Source organism: Thunnus maccoyii, chromosome 14, assembly GCF_910596095.1.
Source record: "Thunnus maccoyii chromosome 14, fThuMac1.1, whole genome shotgun sequence".
NCBI classification, from domain to species: Eukaryota; Metazoa; Chordata; class Actinopteri; order Scombriformes; family Scombridae; genus Thunnus; species Thunnus maccoyii.
Genome location: NC_056546.1, coordinates 17,899,002 through 17,921,330, shown reverse-complemented (window position 1 = coordinate 17,921,330; position 22,329 = coordinate 17,899,002). Strand labels below are relative to the sequence as shown.

The 22,329-nt window shown below is 39.9% G+C and overlaps 3 protein-coding genes across 5 annotated transcripts; 2 read left to right on the top strand and 1 right to left on the bottom strand.

Moving 5' to 3' along the window:
- Nucleotides 1-121: 121 nt before the first annotated feature.
- Nucleotides 122-3,229, top strand: LOC121911583 (dual specificity phosphatase 29). Its single transcript, XM_042433198.1, has 4 exons — nucleotides 122-215; nucleotides 1,482-1,669; nucleotides 1,754-1,977; nucleotides 2,083-3,229. The coding sequence occupies exons 2-4, from the start codon at nucleotides 1,491-1,493 to the stop codon at nucleotides 2,316-2,318; spliced, it is 639 nt and encodes a 212-aa protein (XP_042289132.1). The 5' UTR covers nucleotides 122-215; nucleotides 1,482-1,490; the 3' UTR covers nucleotides 2,319-3,229.
- A 665-nt stretch (nucleotides 3,230-3,894) lies between these two features.
- On the bottom strand, nucleotides 3,895-14,267 carry adka (adenosine kinase a). 2 transcript variants are annotated; one of them, XM_042433173.1, is made up of 11 exons: nucleotides 14,080-14,267; nucleotides 11,108-11,182; nucleotides 9,843-9,896; nucleotides 7,573-7,651; nucleotides 7,282-7,454; nucleotides 7,071-7,179; nucleotides 6,689-6,859; nucleotides 6,558-6,593; nucleotides 6,335-6,449; nucleotides 6,145-6,231; nucleotides 3,895-6,039 (listed from the first exon to the last, which is right to left on the bottom strand). In XM_042433173.1, exons 1-11 carry the CDS (start codon nucleotides 14,169-14,171, stop codon nucleotides 5,915-5,917), a joined length of 1,116 nt encoding a protein of 371 aa, XP_042289107.1. In that variant the 5' UTR covers nucleotides 14,172-14,267; the 3' UTR covers nucleotides 3,895-5,914. The 2 variants fall into 2 exon arrangements, with proteins under 2 accessions (XP_042289107.1, XP_042289108.1); XM_042433174.1 differs by lacking the exon at nucleotides 14,080-14,267 and adding an exon at nucleotides 12,561-12,677.
- Nucleotides 13,185-21,626, top strand: ap3m1 (adaptor related protein complex 3 subunit mu 1). 2 transcript variants are annotated; one of them, XM_042433165.1, is made up of 9 exons: nucleotides 13,185-13,266; nucleotides 16,926-17,203; nucleotides 18,595-18,766; nucleotides 18,894-19,031; nucleotides 19,185-19,270; nucleotides 19,403-19,536; nucleotides 19,874-20,081; nucleotides 20,218-20,362; nucleotides 20,540-21,626. In XM_042433165.1, exons 2-9 carry the CDS (start codon nucleotides 16,931-16,933, stop codon nucleotides 20,638-20,640), a joined length of 1,257 nt encoding a protein of 418 aa, XP_042289099.1. In that variant the 5' UTR covers nucleotides 13,185-13,266; nucleotides 16,926-16,930; the 3' UTR covers nucleotides 20,641-21,626. The 2 variants fall into 2 exon arrangements, with proteins under 2 accessions (XP_042289099.1, XP_042289098.1); XM_042433164.1 differs by lacking the exon at nucleotides 13,185-13,266 and adding an exon at nucleotides 16,028-16,547.
- The last annotated feature ends 703 nt before the right edge of the window (nucleotides 21,627-22,329 follow it).

The following is a 22,329-nucleotide window of genomic DNA, read 5'->3' as shown; positions in this document are numbered from 1 at the left end:
AAAATATCATCTTAAACAGAGCATGAGAGAGCAGTTACCATCCCTGATCTGTATATCAGCCTTCATGCCCACTGTGGAGGGAGGTCTCCGATGATACACACACACACACAAACACACACACACACACACACATGTCCGCTAAGGAGACACTGAGCTGTCGGTCTGCAGTCCTGCTCAGTGAAGGATCCCAAACTCCAAACAGTTAAAAGAAAGAGGTAGGTTATTTTTTCTACCATAGTACTTCATTATATTAATAATAATGTAAAGCAGATTAACATCGAGCAAACTGTTATTCTGTAAGACATAAACAATCACAAGCAGATCAGATACACCTGAACACTCATGTCCACCTGTAGCACATCCTCCTGTGACATTACAACCGTTACAACGCTATTTACTCAAAACTGCTCAGTCTGAGAATGATGTACATTGAGAGTTTGGTGTGAAAATGACAGAAAGTGCAGCAGATAGAGTAGGTTGTAAAAAATGAAACTAAGATCCAATATCCAATAATGGGCATAAATGTATTAGTTAATAAAGGTGAGTGTATAATAAGTATAATGAATAAAGTGTGTATAATATACTGCAAGTGAGCAATAAATAGAATGATTAATCAAATACTTTGCATATAAATTAGTCATTTCATCAATACATGTCTCAAATTAGAAATGTAGTGAGGATTTATGAACATATACATAAAAAATAAAAACATTGATGAATACATAACTGGAATGCAATAGATTCATTAATATCTTGTAAATTAGGCAATTTGATAAATTTGGCAATGCATTTCTTAAAAAGAAAAATATATTTACATAGATTTTCAAAGAGCAAATAAATGGAGGTTCTTTATCAGTTTGTGTGTTTTGTTTTACTCACAAGTTCCACACACTATTTCGTTTGCGTCCTCTATTATCATTTAAGTGGAATTCAAAACTGTATTGATCTGTTGTGGCATTATTTAACAATAAGTCTCACTACTGCCTGACTTGAACTTGTTTGAGGTGGCTTTTAAAGAAGTGACATCTGCTCACCATGGAGAGCTCTTGTTACATCTGATCAGCAATAAAGCAATTAAGTCCCAGAGCGTCACATAAAGGACAACGACAAACATGGTGAAATGCTTGTGTGACACCAACTGCTTAATCAAAATCTATTTCCTTTTAAAATCAGTACTTCTTCATGTATTGCGAATTCTGTCATTATTTGCCCTTTATAAACCCATATTTAAAATCCTTCAAATCCCCATAAATGTATCTGTGTTTAGAGGAATTAACTAATTTAATATAAGTTAATGGATGCATTATAATAAATCCATTTGCAAATCTCTCTAGATCCTCCATACATGGGTAGCATATAATTAATGGTCACTGGTGTTTAGGTGTTTTGTATATCAGTCTATACAGCTGTGGATCAGATGTTAAGCTTCTCAACTCTTTATAATGTGTTACACTGTGTGCGTTTTGTTTCCTGGTCAGCAGAGGTGAACCATGTCCTCTTGTGAGGTGAAATCCAGAGGAAAAAACCCGTACACGGCAGTTCAGGTGGACCCAGACAGCGATTATATCACACCAGGAACATTAGACCTGGAACAGCTGTTCTGGACGGGCACTGGTGCTCAATACGCACACGTCAACCAAGTGTGGCCTGGTGTTTTCATCGGGGATGAGTGAGTAGATGCACACTCGCCTTTTAAACTCGCCAGCTGTGTCAAAATCCATGATGACAGCTTCATATTGTGTGTGTGAAACAGGAAGACGGCTCTGGAGCGGCCTGGCCTGAGGGATTTGGGTATTACACATGTCCTGAATGCAGCGGAGGGGAAGTGGAATAATGTGCTGACTGGTGCTGATTATTACGCCGACATGGACATCCAGTACTATGGTGTTGAAGCTGATGACAAACCCACCTTCAACATCTCCCAGTACTTCTGCTCTGCAACCCAGTTCATCCACGAGGCCCTCAGTCACCCACAGAGTGAGTCTTGGAGGAGAAGATGGGCAAGTGTTATTATCAAAACTTGTAAAACCATTCTCTCTTATACGCTTCACTGTTGTATGTTTCTATATTATTTTGCTCTAGACAAGGTGCTGGTTCACTGTGTGATGGGTCGCAGCAGGTCGGCGTCCCTGGTTTTGGCATACCTGATGATGAAACACAACTTGACTGTGGTGGATGCTATTGAGCACGTGCGACAGCGCCGTTGCATCCTGCCCAATCACGGCTTCCTAAAACAACTCAGAGCTCTGGACATCGCACTGCAAGAGGAGAAACTGCGACAAAAAAGACAGACTCAAGATATAAATAATGTACAATAGATACATAACTTATGAGCGTTGCTTTTACTTACTTTTCATTTCATCTCAGGTATACAAGTGTTATTAAAAATGTTCTAACTGTTGTATAATCAAAATGTTTATTCATAAATATGCCAGGTCTGACTTTTTAAAGACACTGTTAGTGAACAACAAATCTCATTGTGTTCATGAAGTGAAGGATGAGATCTTTTGCATTTATTGCCTCATCTAGATTAGGGAATGAGAGAAATGTTAAAGCCAATTCAAATATTGATCTGAATGAACTGATCATGTCTAGACTGGATGAAGCAATGTCTCATCTCTGCTTCAGTTTCCAGCAGCAAAGTTGTGTCTGGTTCATTTGTAGAAGGAAAAAAAAGTGATATTGACCAAACTGTGGTTTAACACGCTGATGTTTCCTCAGATCTGCCTCCAAACTGCATCGTCTTACATCTAAAAACCAAATAGTCATTTCAGACCAGCAAGAAATGACCCTTCTTAACATGCAGATTATACATTATTACGAAAGCTGAACAGTGGATTTGTATGACATTTTAAAAATCATACTTTTATGCTTTATTGATGTCTTACTGTCTGACTTAGCAAAGAGATGATTACACTAATAGTATGTATCATCACTTTCAATCATCCAAAGACTTTTAAAAAGTAGATTTCAGTATGCATAAAATCTGCAAATTGTATGTATACTGTGAGTGTATTAACTGTTGGCAGAATGCATTTTTTTTTTAGAGCTGCAGCCTTTGACCTTACTTGTGTTATTATCTTACACTTTTGGGAGATCTACTGTATTATATAGAGTCATAAATGATTAAGTGAATTTTGATCAGGCATCTATGTAATAATAAAGGAAAGGCCAGTCAAGTTGCAGTTTACATCCATGTCTGTCCAGACTCATAACATTTGAAGTGAAAACTTTGAAGGAATTTAATAAAAGATATGAAGTTTTTTCTTGTATGTGTTCACATGCTTGGCCAATAAAACTGATTCTGATACAACACAAAGTTGTAGCCATGATAGTAAACAATGCTTCAGATATGGATGTTGCTTTAAAGAAGCTACAAATTGTAAAACATGGGTGCTTCACACACATCTTCAACCCGGCAGCACAGAAGATCTAAACAATCAGCACAGTTTCAAGGTGAACACCCAAGATTAGTGTCACCAATTCAGCATCTGACCAAATGTGAAATATGGTCACAATCTTCCCTTCTGTTCCTGAGTTATAGAGTTGAATAACGGCCAGAAGTGTTTTTGCAGAACATTAGGATGTCACAGTGAAGGTGACCTTTGACCTTTTAGATATAAAATGTCATCACTTCATTTAACATTTTATCTTATTAGACATCTGTGTTTTGTGAGGTTTGACCACCAAAGTCTAATCAGTTCATCCTTGAGTCCAAGTGGACGTTTTTGCCAAATTTGAAGACATTGCTCCCAGGTGTTCCTGAGATATTGCGTTAACGAGAATGGGAAGGACGGACGGACAACCTGAAAACATAATACCTCCAGCCATGGCTGTCACCGGTGCAGAGGCATAAAGAAAAGAAAAAAAAAAATTAATGAGAGACCACAGAGATCAACCTTGTAAGTTTTATTTGTCAGTGTTAGACATCATGGTCTAGCACAGAGATGGGCAACTTCAGTGATTCTGGGACCAGAAGGAAAAGGTCACATAAGGCTTTTTGGTGTATCTGAACATACAAAAAACAGACTATTTAATGGAGGGACAATATGCATTATGGTAGATTTGCAAGTTTCAAAACATCTCTTGTAATCCTCAGATATCCACATGTATTTCTTGTCCATTATTGTAACATTTTAAGGACACTCCTATATTCAGGATAGTTGTATTCAAGTATTGAATCATGTGCTGACCACAATTTAACACAGTAATGTATATACAGATAGTTTGAAATGTTAAACCCAATATCATGAGTGTAGGAAATGTGCAGATGCACATTCTTGGACCTGAATTTAGTTCATGTTTTTGTCCCCTCCCTCCCATTTAATTTGTCTTTTCAATTAGTAGCTGTTGCCAGCACCGCTCAACAAAAATATTAAAATCTGATTAGGGGAAATTGTTTAAATAAAATGAATGTAACATAAACAAACATGGTCCATTTATATCTGATTTAGCACAGCTGACAATCCTGATGTTGGGTTACAAACAAAATCACAGAAAAGGTCAGCAATAATCCTCACTGTATTCCTGACAGAGAACATTAAAAAATAGTCATGTATTTCCAACAATACCAGTTGGTGTACATGCATTTTAGAGGTGTCGTGTGTCTGTCTACATGCCCATGAGCCACCAGTTGCCCATCAGTAGTCTAGCTTGCAAGTTTCTCAGCGCAGACAAATGTGGGTTCATAAACCTGTAGGCCTCTGCTCATCAAGTCTTCAAACTTTGTAACATTTGTAGAGAAAGAAAAAAGGCACTAGCAGCTCAAATAAACTGTTGGACGTCAGACATGGTAACATCATCGACACGGTGAAGCTGACCATTAATGGTGATCACAGGACTTGGTGGGCAGAGGCCTGAACACATTTAATAAACCTAAGTCAAAACCCAGTATATGGCTGGACCGCTAGAGGGCTTTTAATCTAAAATAACAGATACAGGAAGTGGCGACACATGGAGACACCTGGCTGAGGGGACTGATGAAGCTACATCATTGAAGACTGACCAATGGTGTAGCTTCATCACTCAATAGTGTAACATCATCACTCAGTTGACCAATCGTGTGACTTCATCACTCAATGGTGTAACTTTATCACTCCATCAGTGACTCTGTAACAGACTTTCACGTTTATAGGGCTGAGCCCTGCGGTCCAGCCAAAAAGTGTGCGCTTAAAGGAAAAACATTTGGTTTCATAACTGGCCTGTTAAATTAAATCTAAATACATGACTCATAATCAGAACAGATTAAAACAAAAGCTTAAAATAAATCATTCCTGCATATTTCAATGCAGTATCCAAACCCTCCCTTGACAGTGATATCTTATTCTTTAGTCCTTTGTTTGTGTATGCGTCCTCCCGTCGTGGAATTAGCCTCCTGTGCTTTGATTCTATCTCCGAGGGGAAGAAACATCAGACTTGTGAGATGTCAACACGAGTGCTCGCAGCAGTCTGATGTGTATTGGTGCATCCAGATGCCGACAGTGACAGAGCCAAAAAAAATATTTAAAAACAATCCAAAAAAAAAAATCATACCAACTATCCATGAAAACAAGATTTCCAATTAAGATCCTTTTGTAAAGTAAAATTATTCCATCCTGTGGTGTTATTATGACTCCTTATCGGTATCATTTATATTTAAACTGACTGACCCCCCTGAACCTATTGGCTGCATGGTCCTCTAGCGGCCCCAAGTGGACGACACAGAGACAGGCACACACGTCAGAAAGTACCCAATGAACAATTTGTGAGAGATGACGTGTGAATGGTTTGAAAAATAACATGGACGGGTTGCTGATGGGGCTACAAGAATTGAAGGTAGAATTTGTAGAAAACAGTGGAAATTATGGGTCAGAGTTGTGTAGAGGCAGGGTGGGTTATGAGGTTTCAGGCTGAAGAAAAAGTTGTACAGAAGTCCTCAGTTGAAGTCGGGCTTCTCTGGGAAGGTGCAACCTGCTCGTCTGATGATGACGTTGGCAGCGTAGTGAGCCGCCTTCACGCACTGATCCAGCGGTTTCTCCTGGACCAGCTCAGACAGGAAACCTGCATCGCAGAGGGAAAACTTCTCAACAAAAGTTGCAGGAAACAAAAAGGGGAGACACGATGTAACCTAGAAATGTATCAAATGCCAACACAGGAAGGACTTACCTCCTACAAAGGCATCACCTGCACCGTTTGTGTCCACAATGTCCTTGGGATCAATCTTCAGCACAGGGAAAGTCTCGACTTTGTCACCTGAGCACACAGAAGAAGAATTATACCTCTAACAGAGAATGAGACAGGATGAGAAATAAGTGTAACATGAGGAGGCAAATAAAGAAAAACTAGAAAATCTTACCTGTGGCCATAGCCGTTTCACTCTTTCCTTGAGTCAACACGACAATCCTCTGTCTCTTTTTGTTTTCTTTGGGCAAAGCCTGGGCCTTTTTGGCAATTTCCTTAATGTCCTTCGTCTACAGAAAAAGAATAAGCATTAACACAATCAGTTGTCAATGCACAAAATACATGAAAAAGCAGCAAAATCATGTGCAAAAGCTAAATGAGATTGTGCATCTACTCACATCGAAATTTTGCTCTTTAGCGAACGCAGCTGCCTCCTGGAGAACAAAAAGATTAATGTTTTACCCAGAGTGATGCGCTAATCATCAACATCTGCGACATCTAAAAAATTTACAGTGAAAGTCTGTCTTACCGTCTCATTGCCGAACAGCACATCAACGTAGGGCATGACCTGCATGAGGTTGTCCTTGAAGAACTGGCAGATGAAGGGTGCAGAGAGGTTCAGGCAGAACAGCTTGTTATTTTCGGATGCGTGCTTCGCCACTTTCAGGATGGACTCCAGAGAGACAGTCAAGAAGAATCCCTGGAAGCAAACGGTGACATTGGGTCAAGACTGATCTGTTTTTTATATTGTGATGGGTTGTAATGAATGATATTCAGTGAGGTCTTGGACAGAAAATGCACACGTGTCTGGAAATTCCCCTGTGGGTCCTCTGATGGTTATCCGTGGGTACAAAGGTGACGGGACAAGACATGAGTTGACCTGAATATCATAAGTAGGTACTTCTACTCACAGCAATATAGTAGACTTTAGCTTTTTCCACCAGCTTCCAGTTTTCTTCCAGGTCTAGATGTTTATCTTTCTTATAACAGTTAGCAGCAGCTAGGTTAGCAACCAGAGACCTGAGAGAAGGAAACAAAAAAGAAAAAAATGAGATGAAGAGTTACAGACAGATGAGATCTTAATGAGTAACATACAGTACGGTTATAATTTTAATCATCCACCTGTTATCTCCGGTGATACAAGCGGCACATGTCCCTGTGGGCTCTTTATCTTGCTCGTAGTAGTGGGCATCGATGTGGGCTTCCTTGGCCTTCTGCTTCAGGATCTCTCCAAACTTGTCTTTGCCAATGCAGCCAAAGAATGTTCCCACGTTATGGGGTTCTTGGATCATCCACTACAGACAGCAAGAGCAGCTTTTATCAGCAGATGTCAACAGTTACAGTAAAATCACACAAAGCTTTGATGTGGTGACAGAAGAGGACGGTGATGAGTTTGTGATGTAAACATCTGACCTGAGCAATCTTTATGGAGTTCTGTGTGGCTCCTCCAGCGTGGTACTCGACTTTGAATTTCTTTACTATCTCCTCAAATCTACACACAGACACATAAACTCATGTAATTCACATTATTCATCTGTCCTAAGGAAGATTCAATGTCATGCAGTGAGTATGTTCACATGAGGCATAAATTATCTTTCTGGCTAAGTGCTGGAAAATACAATCACTGTTGCAACGCTTCAATCCTCACGACACACTGAAGGCCTGTCTACAAAAGAGTTCAGCCATGTTTTTAGTTGTCCATCTAACACACATCTGAAACTCTTTAATTTCAACCAACCAGTCTGTCTTTACAGGTCGCACTATGGTGAACATTTTACTTGCACTTCATGCCACCTTTTTAGGTTTCAAGTGTTTTTTTTCTTCCATTTCAATCAACTAAATTAAATGCAGGTGACCTACACAGCAGTACTGTGCCTGAATGCATCATGTGTGGACACTGATGGAGGACTGAGGCTGCAGCTCCACTAATGTGCTGCTTACACTGCAAAGCCTGTGTAGACACTGTTTATCTATTATAACTGGACACTGAACATAAATCATTTTTCTGTGTTGAGCAAACCGTGTCTACTTATTCTTAGCTAGAGATATAACCTGCTTTAAATAATTTATCACACATTCAAAAATTGTTTGCAGTGGATTATTATATTACACAGGTGTTCCTTTTATTGTCATGGCCCCCGTGTGGTGTGCACGGTGCTGGATGTAGTTTTGGGTTGACCAGCCTTATTTCTTCCAGGTAAAATATAAAACACATGCACGACTGATCATTCGTTACACTATTTGAACCATTTACGCCCATTACATAACACAATAACTGAAGCAGCACTTTGATGTTCCGCTTAGAGCTAAAGCATCTCTAATTTGCCATGTTATGCAATCTAAATATAGCAGCCACATCAACCTACACACAGATATGTGTTTGTGTGGTTTATGCGAGTGTTAGAGACAGTGTGTTCAAATGGATCATTGGGAACTATAACAGGCCCACTGCTGTTAAAGGTCCTGAGACTGAGCCAGAGGTTGCTGTGAGAGACATCTGGGGGAAGGACAGAAAAATGGAGCTGGGGAGGGGGTGAAGGGTGATTGTCTTTTCAAGAAATTAGCTTGTTTTTCTTTTTTGTTTACAGTCTGTTGTGTGCCTTTAGTATTTTCATGAGGGAGAAATCATCCCTCTGAGCACTAAAACAAGAAAGTGGCTCAAATACAGGCAGACAAATTGACATTTGTCATGTGTGGACTTTCAGCATTTCCCAACTGTGCAGTTATAACACAGGCACTTATTTTATCTTCTGTCACATATTTGAAAGGTAAACAGTAAAAATACAGCGTTCACATCACATAATAATCTACCAGCAATGTGTGCTTGCAAGTATGTGATTGGCCACAGCAGTACCTTATTGGATGACCAGCGTTGTGGTAAAAGTTGAGCCTGGTTCAATATTCTTGTGAAATGATTCTGCATTTCTTTGCCAGACACCCCGCTGCCCCATGACTCACCTCATTCAAGTGAAGGAGAGGGCTGTGTTTTTGCACTCGGGGCTCAAGTCGGTCTTAAGGCGGCCTTACACCTTCATACATAGAAACTGGTTTCCCTACCAACACATCGTTCACCCGCTCAGCTCCTGAAGCAATGGCTGACTCTTAAATTAACATATATAATCTGGATATAGACATGTTATTTTCTTTAGTGGTTGCATAATAGTTGGCTCCAATTTTTAAACAATAGGCTATACGAAAAATCAGTTGCAGTAATACTCTGACTGTAAAATAACTGAAAATCTTTGATTTAAAGACCTTAAAAATTAGAAATACTAAAAGGAATACATGCCATCCCTCACATAACAATTGAGAGTCAGTATGACCTCCTCTCACGCACACAACTTTCTTATCTCCTGCTGTTAAATGTTTGCTTTCTGGCTCTTGTCTCAAAGGGATGGGGAGGTGAAGTGTCCTGGTTTGCTATTGGCTGAGACTGGTTCTGTGCTGGATCTGCTGCTCTGTCATTGGCTGTCTATAAAGGAACAGAGGTCAATCGTGGTGATTTCTGGTGTGTGCCTGTTTTGACTGGACGAATCCAGAACAGAGAGGAGCAAACTCAGTGTGAATTCAGACGTAACAACTTTCTACAAACCCTGTTACAAGATGTGCTAGACACATGTGTAAGAGCTCTACCACAACCTGTATTCTAAAAAATGTTGCAATATACTGTTGGATATACGAACAGCGCTTTGTGTTTGTCTTCTGCCAGGATCTGATCGTTGGGCTTCAAGGTATACCTGCAAATAATTAAAAAGAGGGAAAAAAAAGAGGAGTCAGTTTCTCCAAGTCATTGAAAACAAATACATTACTAAACCCTGCTGATCCAGGATCTGGCTTATGTTTATCTGGATAAGAATTGTGTAGTGCTGCCAAAAGTGTTGTTCATGCCTAAGGGAAATCACAGAAACTCTTTGTTACTACCTAACACCATCTGAACACTCGGTCCAAATCATACCAATATGTTGGTCAGTATCCTGAACAGAGTCTAGTTTCCTCGAAAGTCAAAGGCAGGTTGGGGATTAAGGTGCAGTATTAGTCCTGCTTTATTTTGTGACTGAATTAGAATTGTGGTTGGCTGGTTTAGCTCTAATCCAGGAGTTTACGCAAGGGGTTTGAGGGTGGACTCTGAACTGGGACCCATAGCAGCCCTTTGCCCTGGTCACTACAGTGTAACAAAGCTCGGACAGACAGAAGAAAACTGTCTGTCCAACAGTGCTGATGACTGATGGCTGGCACTATTTCAAAGAATACAAAGTAAATAAACAAGATAATGAATCTCTTGATTATTGCAATGGACATGATCAAAATCCTATGACTTCTTCTAAAACAAGGAGAACTGTTGAGTCACACATTGAGTTTCTTGGGCTTTGTTCATCTCGATAATAATACAATGTGAATATGATGATAAACAGGCATTGACTGTTCATCTCGCTCAGCCAGGACAGCACATTCAGTACCACCTTCAGTAATGTAATAATACTCTTATTTAATTTGCTGTGCTCTTTCATATTATCTTCAATGATCAACTTACATCACAGAACCTCTTTTGCTTGTGATCAGCTGGTTGCTGGATTGACCTCACTGACACCAAATGTCTGTTTCTCGTTTGATCTGGTGGTGACGTGGCTTTATGGAGATATTAGAGCAGCAAAAAGATGTTCTCATGCTCCACGTCTTTTACAAACAGAGCTCATACACCTCTGGAATAAATATTAATTCATTATTATTGTTTTTCTCCTTCTGTGTATGTAACTCTTGGGTACACTTAAATGTTGATTTTCAGTATGTGCTTTAACATTTAAATAAAAATGAACTGTTGAGGAGCCAGTTTGTGCTAACTCTGTTGTAGTTTACACCCTCTCTGAGCTTTATTCAGCCAATCAGAAACAACCATTGATGACAGCACATTTAGGTGACAATAATTATATTTCAGTGCGTCAGTGCTTACTTGTCCAAGAAGTCCTTGTCCACCACAGCACAGATGTCCAGTAAGGGGTTTCCCATCCCAAAGAGTGAATTAGGGCTGAAACATAAAGACTAAATTTTAAAACAAAAAACAACACAGTCCTAAAAGGCTTGGTTTAACATGACAGCATGGAATACTTTTAATTTTCTTTACAGCTCTATATAAATTTAAAGTTTTCATCACATTAACACAGCTGGCATGACAGTCATAACACGAACACCTTGCCATGTTGTCTTTACTTTCTGAAACTGTTCTTAATAGTTAAACTATATTTGAAATGAGTAATAGATTCACTCCGGTAAGTTGATTCATTACAAGAGCAGACAGCCCTCGTTTCAGAACTCATTTTAAGAAAGGCAGATATATGTTTGCTCTCTCTTCTGAGTGTGCTGAGTTTTTAAAACTGGTGCTTATTAAATTTGCAAAACCCACAAGTTTTGTTTCCATGTGACTTCAAATCACATGATTCCTAAAACCTTCAGCTCACACAGAAAGAAAAGCAGAAATAGTACGTGCCTGAGAGAAAATTCAGAAACATAGATGACTCATCAACAAATATCACAAAATTATATGAATGTGGTCGATGATGAGGACCCAGTTAGCCACGTGTGTGTAAGCGCGTAATGACATTCACAGCAAGGCAACATCAGGACAGCAGCAGCCTGTGTGTCTCTGTTTGTGCATTGTGTCCTTTCCTGGGGCAACAACTGAGCAGAAGATTTAATATCATAGCAAACTGTAGTCTTGTGATGCCAAAAACCATTTCAAATCATCATAAGCAGCATTACCACCACTGGTGCTCAACAAAATGAGACTAAAAGAGCCTCCGAGCCTTGTGTCAATACATAACCAGGAACTTGTATATCAGTAAGCAATACAGTTACCCGTCTACAACTCTCTTTCTGTTTGTTTTTCTGTAAGCAAACACTGAACAATGCGTGTATGACACGGCAACAACACAAAGAGTTTGTAGTAGCATGAGATCTGTGTCTTGGTGTTGTCTTCTCGCCTGCATGCTAGCCCTTGATGTCACCACAATATTGTCAGTGTTTTCTGGGAACAACCCAGATGGAGCAAGTCTTTGAACACAGCCCCTAACAGAAAACACACTCCACATGAACATGTGCTAACATATTTTCCCATGTTCTCCCCACACTCGCCTGGGGGCAGGATTTAATGCACCAAGATGAAGCAACGTGGATGAGTGGCTTTTAAAAAAGCAGAGAGGGGGAAATGTAGTTACCCAACACACAATGACTTATCTCTAAAAACTAGAAAAGGCATCCACCCAGGAGATGCCACACCCTTACTATCATTTCTCACAGCACATACATCTGCCAGTATGCACTCAAGATGATCACTGGGCTTGTGCAGCCACTTACACTAAACCATCCTTGCCTTTAGATCAATTCTCTGTAGGTCAACGTGGTCTTACCTTGCAGCAGACATGATGTCTCTCTCTCTCTGTACCAGCTAGAAGTCGACAGACCTGTTGAGCAACCTAAAACCAGCTCAGAAAGAGCTAAGCATTCAAAAACTTCACAATTTCAGCTCAGTGTGCGGGGTAGATCGATTTTCCCCTGCAACCACAGCTCCTCCTACTGTGGACTGACTGATTGGTGGCATCTGGAGGAGGAAGGGCCAGGACAGTCTGTCTCTGTCTGGCGATTGGCTTGTCATGCCGGCTCTAGCCTCAAACCACTCACTATTCTGAAGCTAAATCACATCGTGAGAAGCGTGCTGATTATTAGAGGCTGCTGAGATACTATGATATAACAGCAGATTTCTTCGGGGCTAGACAAGGAAAGCCACTGAGACAGAGTTATTCAAGAAGAAAAAAACGAAAACCAAAACATTGCATATTCAAGATCACGTGACTACTCTGCAAATCGTTGTTTTGAGAGCTGGTTCAGGACGGTTCAGGCAAGCTTCCTCTGCAATGACTGCAATACAAAACAGCGGAGCAATCCTCGGCATTGAATAGCTAGTTATTGATAGGGCAGGCGGAGTGCCAAGATCAGTCCAAGTATTTCTTTCTGCACATTTTAAACATGCAGCAGGAGCAGCTGATGGTCACGTTGAAGTCACCCCGGCACACCCATCTACAACTACACCTCAGCAGCCTGTTACACCAGCTGTGTGTAAGTTCAAACTTAGCCTTAGATATAACATAAATTATCACTAAGTTGTTGATTTATGCTTTACTAAAAATAAAAGCGGTTGCACCACGGAGATAAGTTACAACACAACTCTAACAACTAAATAGGGTAGGTGGAAATCATAAAATGTCACAGAATTATAATCAATAATAGTAAAACAGTAGTTTTAATACCACACAGCATCATTTTTTCATTAACTGCATGCTATTCTGCAACGGTAATCCAGGAGACATAATGTATTGATATATTTCAATGTCGATCTAGCTTACCACCATGTGCTACGATGCCAAGCAGCTCATGCTAGCCAGAAAGCTAATGCGCACGGTAACCATGACAATGAAACTCTATCTTTGTTCGTTGATTGGTCAGTTTGCCTTAGTTATGATTTTATGTCCAAACTAGTAACGTTAAGATTATGCCGAAAGTACTCGTGGTACGACCAATGTTAGTAGCGGATATAGTTACAAACTAAGCCTCTAGTGTCGACTTTACACTGTAACTTAAGAGAGAACTTACACATGGCTGGTGCAGCAGGGCTACAGACGCGGTTAGCTGCAGGTGAAAAGATAGGAGCCAAAACATTTCGCACCGCCCCCCTCTCCCCACACCACAGACATTCAATGATCTCAAGGCACCAAAAACCGTCCAACCTCACCATTTCATGCACACATGCATGCTTGTAACACTGTAAACTGAATATTATTCGCACACATTAGCAATTACTTAAACAACTTGGAGCGCTGTCGTGTCTCCTTTGCTTCCCTTAGCTTTTTTTCCCCTTCAGCTTTCGGTCACCTTAGTTTCGCTGGAGACTTTTTGGTCGGAGACTCCGTCTTCTCCTCCTCTGAAAGTTTGAGTTTCTTTGCTTTTGGTTCGTCTGAAGCCATGGCTGATTGAGCAGAGCACGTTGCAACCACCTTACACCGGTGTGAAAAATGCAGCCGTGTTAGCAAACGAGTGCGAGTTTATTTACCCTGAGTGCAGCCTTGTAGGCTGTGGGACGTGCCCTGGGAGCTCCACCAATCAAAAGCCTCACGTGAAGGTTCGCTCGAAACGTGGCCGGCCTCTTTTATAACAAACTCATAAAACTTCTTGTTTAAAGACTTCAAAGCTGCACTAATCGATATTTATACACGGACGTCATAACTAAAGTATAACAAGTTTATTTGCTCCTAACGATAAACTAGATAGTTATTTGATCAATATTTTGTACATGTCATTTCATTCTCCTCAAAAACCTGTGCCAGCTCTTCTCACTCAGAATATATTTTACATATTTTATAGTTAATGTCTTTCTTTCTCTTTTATACTATTAAGGATTACTTTGTTTTGTGTTAATATTTTTGACTGTTATGCACCACAACACCAAGGCAAATTCCTTGTATTTGCAAACCTACTTGGCAATAAAATCTGATTTTTATTCTAATTATCACCCAACTGTGTCATTCTGCTCAGCTCTTTGCAGCATTTTAGTGTCCCTCGGCCCTTGTTTTGGTTTTATGGCCTACATTTTTACTGTTTTGGTTCACACTCATGCTTTCCAGTATTTTCAGCCACAGCAGGTAGCTATTTTCCATGAAAAAACTTAAAATAAACCCACTGTACATTGCCAAGCACTACAGGGCAGAGAAATAAAATAAACAACCAGCTGGTGAATATGGTCTTCTAATACCTGGCTGCTGCTCTCACCGTACTTCACCTATAAAAACACTGGGGATGCAGCCATCTCTCTTTACGCACCTAAAATCTGCAACACTTTACCAGCAGAAATTAAAGAGGTGACGTCAGTGAGCACGTTTAAAAGCCAAGTAAAAACCTAACTACAAAAACCAGCCTTCAATTAATCTCCTCCCTAACATTAACTTTCCTAAACTTAAAAATAGCATAGCTGCTAAACAGGCAAATTGCCCCAAGGACAGTGAACATTGGACATTCGCCAAGTGGACAGAAATGATCCAAATGAATACAAATATGGCTCCATATGTGTGCTGGATGTGCAAATTGGCTAATTACTAATTAGAAATATAAACTCTGTCAGGTCATTACAAATGTGTGCATAATGTTCAGCTTGTTTTGGAGTTAAATCATGAACTTTTGACAGACAGACCAAAAAGTTAATTTTTTTTTTTTACCTGAAAAAAGGCAAAGCTGTTTATACATAGAAATGGGTAGGATGTGGTGCACACTGTCTTTTTTGCTCTACTTAAAGGATGGGTTCACAGTTTTTCAGCTCTGTCTTAAAACAACAGTTAGGTGCCCAAATGCACACTAAAATAGTTTTTTCTTGCTGTAATCATTCCTCCTGTTCATGCTGACCATTAGAAGATTCCTTCATAATGCACTTACAATGCAAGTGGACCAAAATCCAGTCTTTCTGTGGAAAAATGTATTTAAAAGTTTATCTGAATCTAATATGAAGCTTGAGTCATATCAAGCAGATATCTTTCAACAGTCTTTTTAGTGCCAAAGTCCCTCTTTTTATCACTGTATCTCGACCAGATGGAATTTTATGCTTAAAAGACCATAAATGGGACAGATATCCACTTGGTATGAGTAACTCAGACCATTGAAGCCTCATAAAAGCTTCAGATAAACTTTTAAATGCACAAAATGGCTGCGTGGACACACTGAAGATTCCCCATCACTTACATTGAAATAGCATTTGAAGGGGATCTTTTAATAGCCAGTATGAACAGGAAGAATGATTACAGTGAGGAAAACCTCTTTCAGTGTTCATATGGGTACCTGACTGTTGTTTTGAGACAGACTTGTACCAGGTCAGAACCATATCTTTGATGGATCTCAAGTTGGGATTCTTAGTGTAGCACATTGCCATGAATGTTTCAATAAGTGAAACCTGACACAGGGATTTAAGTATGTGGTTTACAAGGAAGTGAAAATTTTTGGCATTTTGAGAGGAGATGCAGCAGAAAAACCTGTAAGACGAGACTCAGGGCAACAAAAGCTCTAATCTGAAAGCTGCCCGTAGATGCTGCCTGACAAAAAATCCCGAAACTTTGCTCCGAAAGCAAATATCAAGTTGACATCAGAGTTGCTTGGCATTTAAACCATCGAGAAAATATTTCGATACTTCACGAATAGTATTTGAGTCTCATTGTTTCGATTTATCGATTTGCTCTCGTGACTTCGGTGTGTTTACGTGTGCACGTAACGTTAACTGCTGCCGTCTGCTCAACGACTCGGTCACTTCTGCCATATTGGCATCAAGTCATATTCTTGGCACAATCAAGTGGAGTAAGCAGGTAAAACTTTTAACTTAACTTGTACATCACCTTCAATCCAGCGTTGTTATGTCACTGTTAGGTCTATTGTTCTATCATTTATTGCATTTGTTTTAACAGCAGATAGTAAAAATGTCTGAATCTGTAAACATTTAACTTACCTGAGGTTGAAGTTAGTTTGACAGACTGATAGTGGAAAAATGTTGACATCAAGTGACACTATATTACATTCACACTGCATTGTTTTAATTTATGCACTAACAAATGATTCCTGAATTAATCTGTCTGTGTCTGTGTCTCTCTGTCTCCCTCTCTGTCTGACTGTCTGTGTTTGTCTGTGCACTCCTAACAACAACAACAACAACAACAACAACAATAACAATCTTCTCATTGTTGCAGCTGAGATGATCCACAGTCTGTTCCTGGTTAATCACTCGGGAGACATCTTCCTGGAGAAACACTGGAAAAGTGTCATCAGCCGGAGTGTGTGTGATTACTTTTTCGAGGCGAGGGAGAAGGCCGTGGAGCCGGAGAATGTGCCCCCAGTCCTGCAGACCCCACACCACTACCTCATCAGCATATACAGGGACAAGCTGTTCTTCCTCTCTGTCATCCAGACCGAAGTCCCTCCACTGTTTGTCATTGAGTTCCTGCACAGAGTGGCAGACACTTTTCAGGTGTGACAAAGCTCCGTGTTCATCTCGATAAAGAATATATAATGCAAAGTGCTCATTGTCCTGAATAACCTCATCAGATTGTGTATTTGCTCGAGTATTTCCATTTGATGCTACTTTATACTTCCACTCCACCACATTTCAGAGGGAAATATTGTACTTCCTGCTCCACTACATTTATTTTCAGATGAAGATTTGACACAATGGATAATATAACAAGCTTTTATAAAAAAAAACCCACATTGTTTAGATGAAAGCAGTGGTTTCCAATCTTTTTGGTTTTTGACATCTTACAAAAAGCAGTGTGTAGTCGGGGTCACATTTCAGATGTCTATGAGTTGTTAACCACTCCACCAAATAGTGATTTTTCCCTGTGAACTTCTCACATGGCTTCATTTCAGTAAATCTTTAAATGATCCAATATTTCACCAAAAATCAAAGATTGGAGAAAAAGTCCAAAAACTGAAAACAGATGTGTTTTTTAAGAACTTTGCCTTTTCTTCTTTCCTCTCCCAGTCAGTGTCTCCCAGTGTTAAACAAGGCAGATCCAGTGGTGAACACATCTGTGTGTCCTCAATGTGCCCAAAGTGCACCGAGGGTGCCAAGTAGCTGCAGTGGCTGTTTTTATAGAGCTGTCTTCTTGCATAAATGCATTATACAAAGGAAATGGAGGAGCTACTCACAGCCACAAAGTGTTAAAACAAATTGTATAGGCGTATGTATTAGGCGATCAATAGAAAATTAATCACCAACTATTTGATAGTGGCCAAAATTCTCAGGTTCCAGCTTGTGTGAATATTTTCAGGTTTCTTTAATCCTCTATGATTGTAAACTGAATATCTTTGGATTGTGGACTGTTGGTCAGGACTAAAAAATTTTAGGTTGAGACATTTTGGGTTGCATCTTGGGGTTTGGGAAACATCAATTGACATCTTTCACCATTTTCTGACATTCTGTAGACCAGCAATCAATCAATTAATAATAATAATCAAGAGATTAATCAATAATTAAAATTGTCGTTAGTTGCAGCCCTAAAATTGCAGATGGTCTCACTGTGTGACGTTTATGCATCAGTCCAAAGTTGTAGTTTGACTGACATCTGTGGTCACATTTATTGCATTATTTCCTGTTAGAGTAAAACGGTACATTGTACAAGTGGATGGATTTGTTGTTTACTTACAGCAGAAACAATATACCATGAAAATGAGTATATCATACTGTATACATTAAGTATGTTGAATGGAATTGGGAGTTTGGGTCTTACTGGAAATATTTCTTCCTGATTGTATTCCAAATCCCAAAGATAAATCATGCACTGACAAATCCACTCAGACTTTCTACAACACTTTGCATGTGTCAGTTGTTTGGAGTTTAACTGATCTTGTTGTTAACAGGACTACTTTGGAGAATGCTCAGAAGGCGTAATCAAAGACAACGTGGTGATCGTGTATGAGCTGTTGGAAGAGATGCTGGACAACGGCTTTCCGTTGGCAACCGAGTCCAACGTCCTCAAAGAGATGATCAGGCCTCCCACCATCCTGCGATCAGTCGTCAATACACTCACAGGTAAACAGAATAAACTCTGACCTGAACCACCCTTCATCTACTTGTCTCTAAACCCAGTTTTAAATCCTATTACTTATGTTTATTTGTACATTTTACGCTTAAAACTTTTTTTTTTTGAGTTTTCCAGGAAGTAGTAATGTCGGAGACACGCTGCCAACTGGTCAATTGTCCAATATCCCCTGGAGGCGGGCTGGTGTTAAATACACCAATAATGAGGCATATTTTGATGTAATAGAGGAAATTGATGCCATTCTGGACAAATCAGGTACGAACTTGCTTGATCACCATAGTTGAAGAGTTTATCAATGGCAGTAAGACAAAAATTGACCTACAGTGAAGGTTTCTGGATAGGAAGGTTATATAGATGGATTACTTTTTTCTCATTTTCTCATCTACTTTGTCTTTCATTCATGTTTAGGTACGACTGTATTTGCAGAGATCCAGGGTGTAATTGAAGCCTGCGTGAGGCTCACTGGGATGCCTGACCTCACTCTGTCCTTTATGGTGGGTCCCGCTCCTCTTCACAGTTTACCTGTTTTTTATGTGTGTGTGTGTGTGTGTGGTTTTTATGTGTATGTGTGATGGTGTGTGTGTGTGTGTGTGTCCGCTCACGGTGTTGTCGTTTTTTGATGACAGAATCCTCGTCTTCTCGATGATGTGAGTTTTCACCCGTGTGTGCGGTTTAAGCGCTGGGAGTCAGAGCGAGTCCTCTCTTTCATCCCGCCAGACGGAAACTTCACGCTCATGAGCTATCACGTCAGCTCTCAAAAGTAAGAACAGGCAGCACTCTGTCTTGTTTATAATTAAATTGAAAAAATGTTGTCTGTTAATCACATCCAGACTTGTGCTTCTTGTGACAACGAGCAGGAATTTGGTTACCTTAACATTTTTAAATGAACCCTTATCAGTTTATGTATAATCATGAGGGGTAATCAAGATCTTCTAGCAACAATAAAACCTTTGTCCTGTTGTTTTCTTGGGGTTTCAGTTCAGAGGAGTGGATTCAAATTCTGGTTTCATTTCCTCAATAAGGATTTCACAATCTTCACTTCATAAACACGAGCTGCAAAGCCTGCTGATAACTGTCAATGCTGTTTCCTCTCTCAGTGTCGTGGCCATGCCGGTTTACGTGAAGCAGAACATCAGTTTCTTTGAGACGGGATCTTGCGGTCGCCTGGACATCACTATTGGACCCAAGCAGACCATGGGGAAGACGGTGGAGGGCTTGATGGTCACCATCCACATGCCTAAAGCTGTGCTCAGCGCCAACCTCACAGCCACACAGGGAAACTACACCTACGACCTTGCTACCAAGGTAACCGCTCACAGGATAGTCCAAAGTATGACCTAAGCAGCTGTATAGTGAAGCAACTGATGGTTTTAAAGAGTCAATAGGATTCTGTTTTATTGTTTTATTGTTTTTTTAATTATGCCTGTCCGTGCTTTGGTAGGTTTTGGTTTGGGATATCGGGAAACTGAACCCTCAGAAGCTTCCTAACCTGCGAGGTAGTCTGAGTATGCAGTCAGGAGCCCCCAAACCTGAAGATAACCCCTCACTCAACATTGACCTGAAGATACAGCAGCTGGCCATATCAGGTAACCCTCACCGCATGACCTCTGTAATCTTTTAAATGAGCCTTGGTACCCAGCTCAAAGTCCAGGTACTTAACTAGTGTTCTCTGTTTGCCTCACTGTCCAACTTTAATGATCCAAGCAGCAATAACAGTGATTTCTGTGATAATGTTTGGATTGAAACTGTCCCCTCTGTTACAGGTCTTAAAGTGAGTCGTCTTGACATGTACGGAGAGAAGTACAAACCATTTAAAGGGGTCAAATATTTGACTAAAGCAGGGAAATTCCAAGTGCGGACCTGAAGTGTGTCCATCAGAGGCCAAAGGTCAACAATCCAATGTGCCAAATACGGGGCACAGTCAGCTCTCCAAGAAGTCTTACATATCCTGCAGCTCGTTGTTATTAATGAACCATTTTGCATTCTAACAGTTATTTATTATGTGTTTGGCATTACATATAAATGAGTGGATGTTATTTGTGGCCTGTAAAGGGAAGCCTTAACAATTAATGTGATCTTATTAGTTTCCAGTTTAAATGTGTTGCATTCCTCTTTCTTTTTGGACTATTTCATAACATTTTTTTTCTTTTTTGTTTTTGTCTAACACCTTCTGAGTGTTGCCTAAGGGGAATATTTGGGTTTGAAAAGGGACACTCGCAGCTCACAGCCTACACACTCACAAGCTCCCCATTACAACACCTTGCTCCTCACTAAACCACCACACCTGGGAAAACTTACTTGCATGTTGCCTGTGAGTAAGCAGCCAAGCCTTTAAAAAAAACAAACAAACTTTTTGCATATTATGATATAAGGTAGCCAGTTTTTTACTTATATATTTGTTTATTTTTGAAAAATCTAACGTATCTTGAATAGCTGCAGTGTGTCTTGAGACACTGCGCAGGTATTTTTGCACACATTCACTCTATAATGTGGCCTTGTAAAGTTAAAGTGCTTTGTAAAGCACACTACAGCACAATCTGTGTCTTTTGGTGGATGAAAATATGTTATATCTATGGTACCTAGTTTGCCCCAAGTGATATCTGCACACCAAGCTGACTGTTCCTGCTGAAGGATCAGGACTTGTCATCAGTGTACAATTGGCTGTGGGGCCAAATACAAGCACTCACTTAGAAATCTGCAAGATCCTCACATAATCTTGAATGCAACTTCTTTACTCAGCACAGCAATTGCACAATCAATTATCCACGTGGAAGATACTACTTAAAGCTCTTGTATGAAGTTGAATCTGTATTTCTGTGTATGAGATGTCTTATAAAAGCTTTAAAATGACTTGTTTGTGTGTGTTTTATTTAGCCAAGCTAGCATTGTGGCTGTATGACTGGTAGTGTTGGTCTTTTGGCCAGTCTGCCACTTCAGTCCAGACTGAAATATCTCAACAAATATTGAATGGATTGCCATGAAATTTTGTACATTTTTGACATTTGTGGTTCCCAGAGGTTGAAGCCTCCATTTTGGTCAGTGACTTTTTACCAAGTGCTACCAGCTGCCCAAAGTTTTCAGTTATCCAGTGAAACATATCAAAATCTACTTGTAGGATCGGCACAAAAATGTACACACATTCTTGGTTCCCAGAGGATGTTTCCTAAAGTCTCAGATGATCCATCCAGCAGGTCTACTTGTATGGTTCAAGGTATAATATTTCAAAAACTATTGGATGAGTTGCCATGAAACTTGTACAGACATTCATGTTCCCCGTCAGGATGAATTGTAACAGGTCAGGTTTTCAATTATGCCTAAATGCCTGTAAAACTAACGATTTCCACCGACTATGTTGTGTTTAGTGCCAATTAGCAAATGTTAGCATGTTACCACACTAAACTAAGATGGTCTGACATTAGGATTTATGTGAAATCACTGCTGAACATCTTCACAGAGCAAAACCATTAATCTTGTATTGATTACTGGAATACAGCTAATTTAGTCTTGTTACACACTTTTTTTATGTAATGGTGCCATTGATTTACTATATGAA

Bases quoted from the DNA above. Each gene is read 5' to 3' on its own strand.
- adka (XM_042433173.1), bottom strand. From the start codon at position 14,171: ATGGCTTCAGACGAACCAAAAGCAAAGAAACTCAAACTTTCAGAGGAG. The intron at 9,897-11,107 runs GTAAGCACTGAC...AATTATTTGCAG, and splicing joins GACAAGGACTTCTTGGACAA to GTATACCTTGAAGCCCAACG. The intron at 6,860-7,070 runs GTGAGTAGAAGT...GTTTGCTTCCAG, and splicing joins CTAAAGTCTACTATATTGCT to GGATTCTTCTTGACTGTCTC.
- LOC121911583 (XM_042433198.1), top strand. From the start codon at position 1,491: ATGTCCTCTTGTGAGGTGAAATCCAGAGGAAAAAACCCGTACACGGCA. The intron at 1,670-1,753 runs GTGAGTAGATGC...TGTGTGAAACAG, and splicing joins GGTGTTTTCATCGGGGATGA to GAAGACGGCTCTGGAGCGGC. The intron at 1,978-2,082 runs GTGAGTCTTGGA...ATTTTGCTCTAG, and splicing joins GGCCCTCAGTCACCCACAGA to ACAAGGTGCTGGTTCACTGT.
- ap3m1 (XM_042433165.1), top strand. From the start codon at position 16,931: ATGATCCACAGTCTGTTCCTGGTTAATCACTCGGGAGACATCTTCCTG. The intron at 18,767-18,893 runs GTAAACAGAATA...TGAGTTTTCCAG, and splicing joins AGTCGTCAATACACTCACAG to GAAGTAGTAATGTCGGAGAC. The intron at 19,032-19,184 runs GTACGAACTTGC...ATTCATGTTTAG, and splicing joins TGCCATTCTGGACAAATCAG to GTACGACTGTATTTGCAGAG.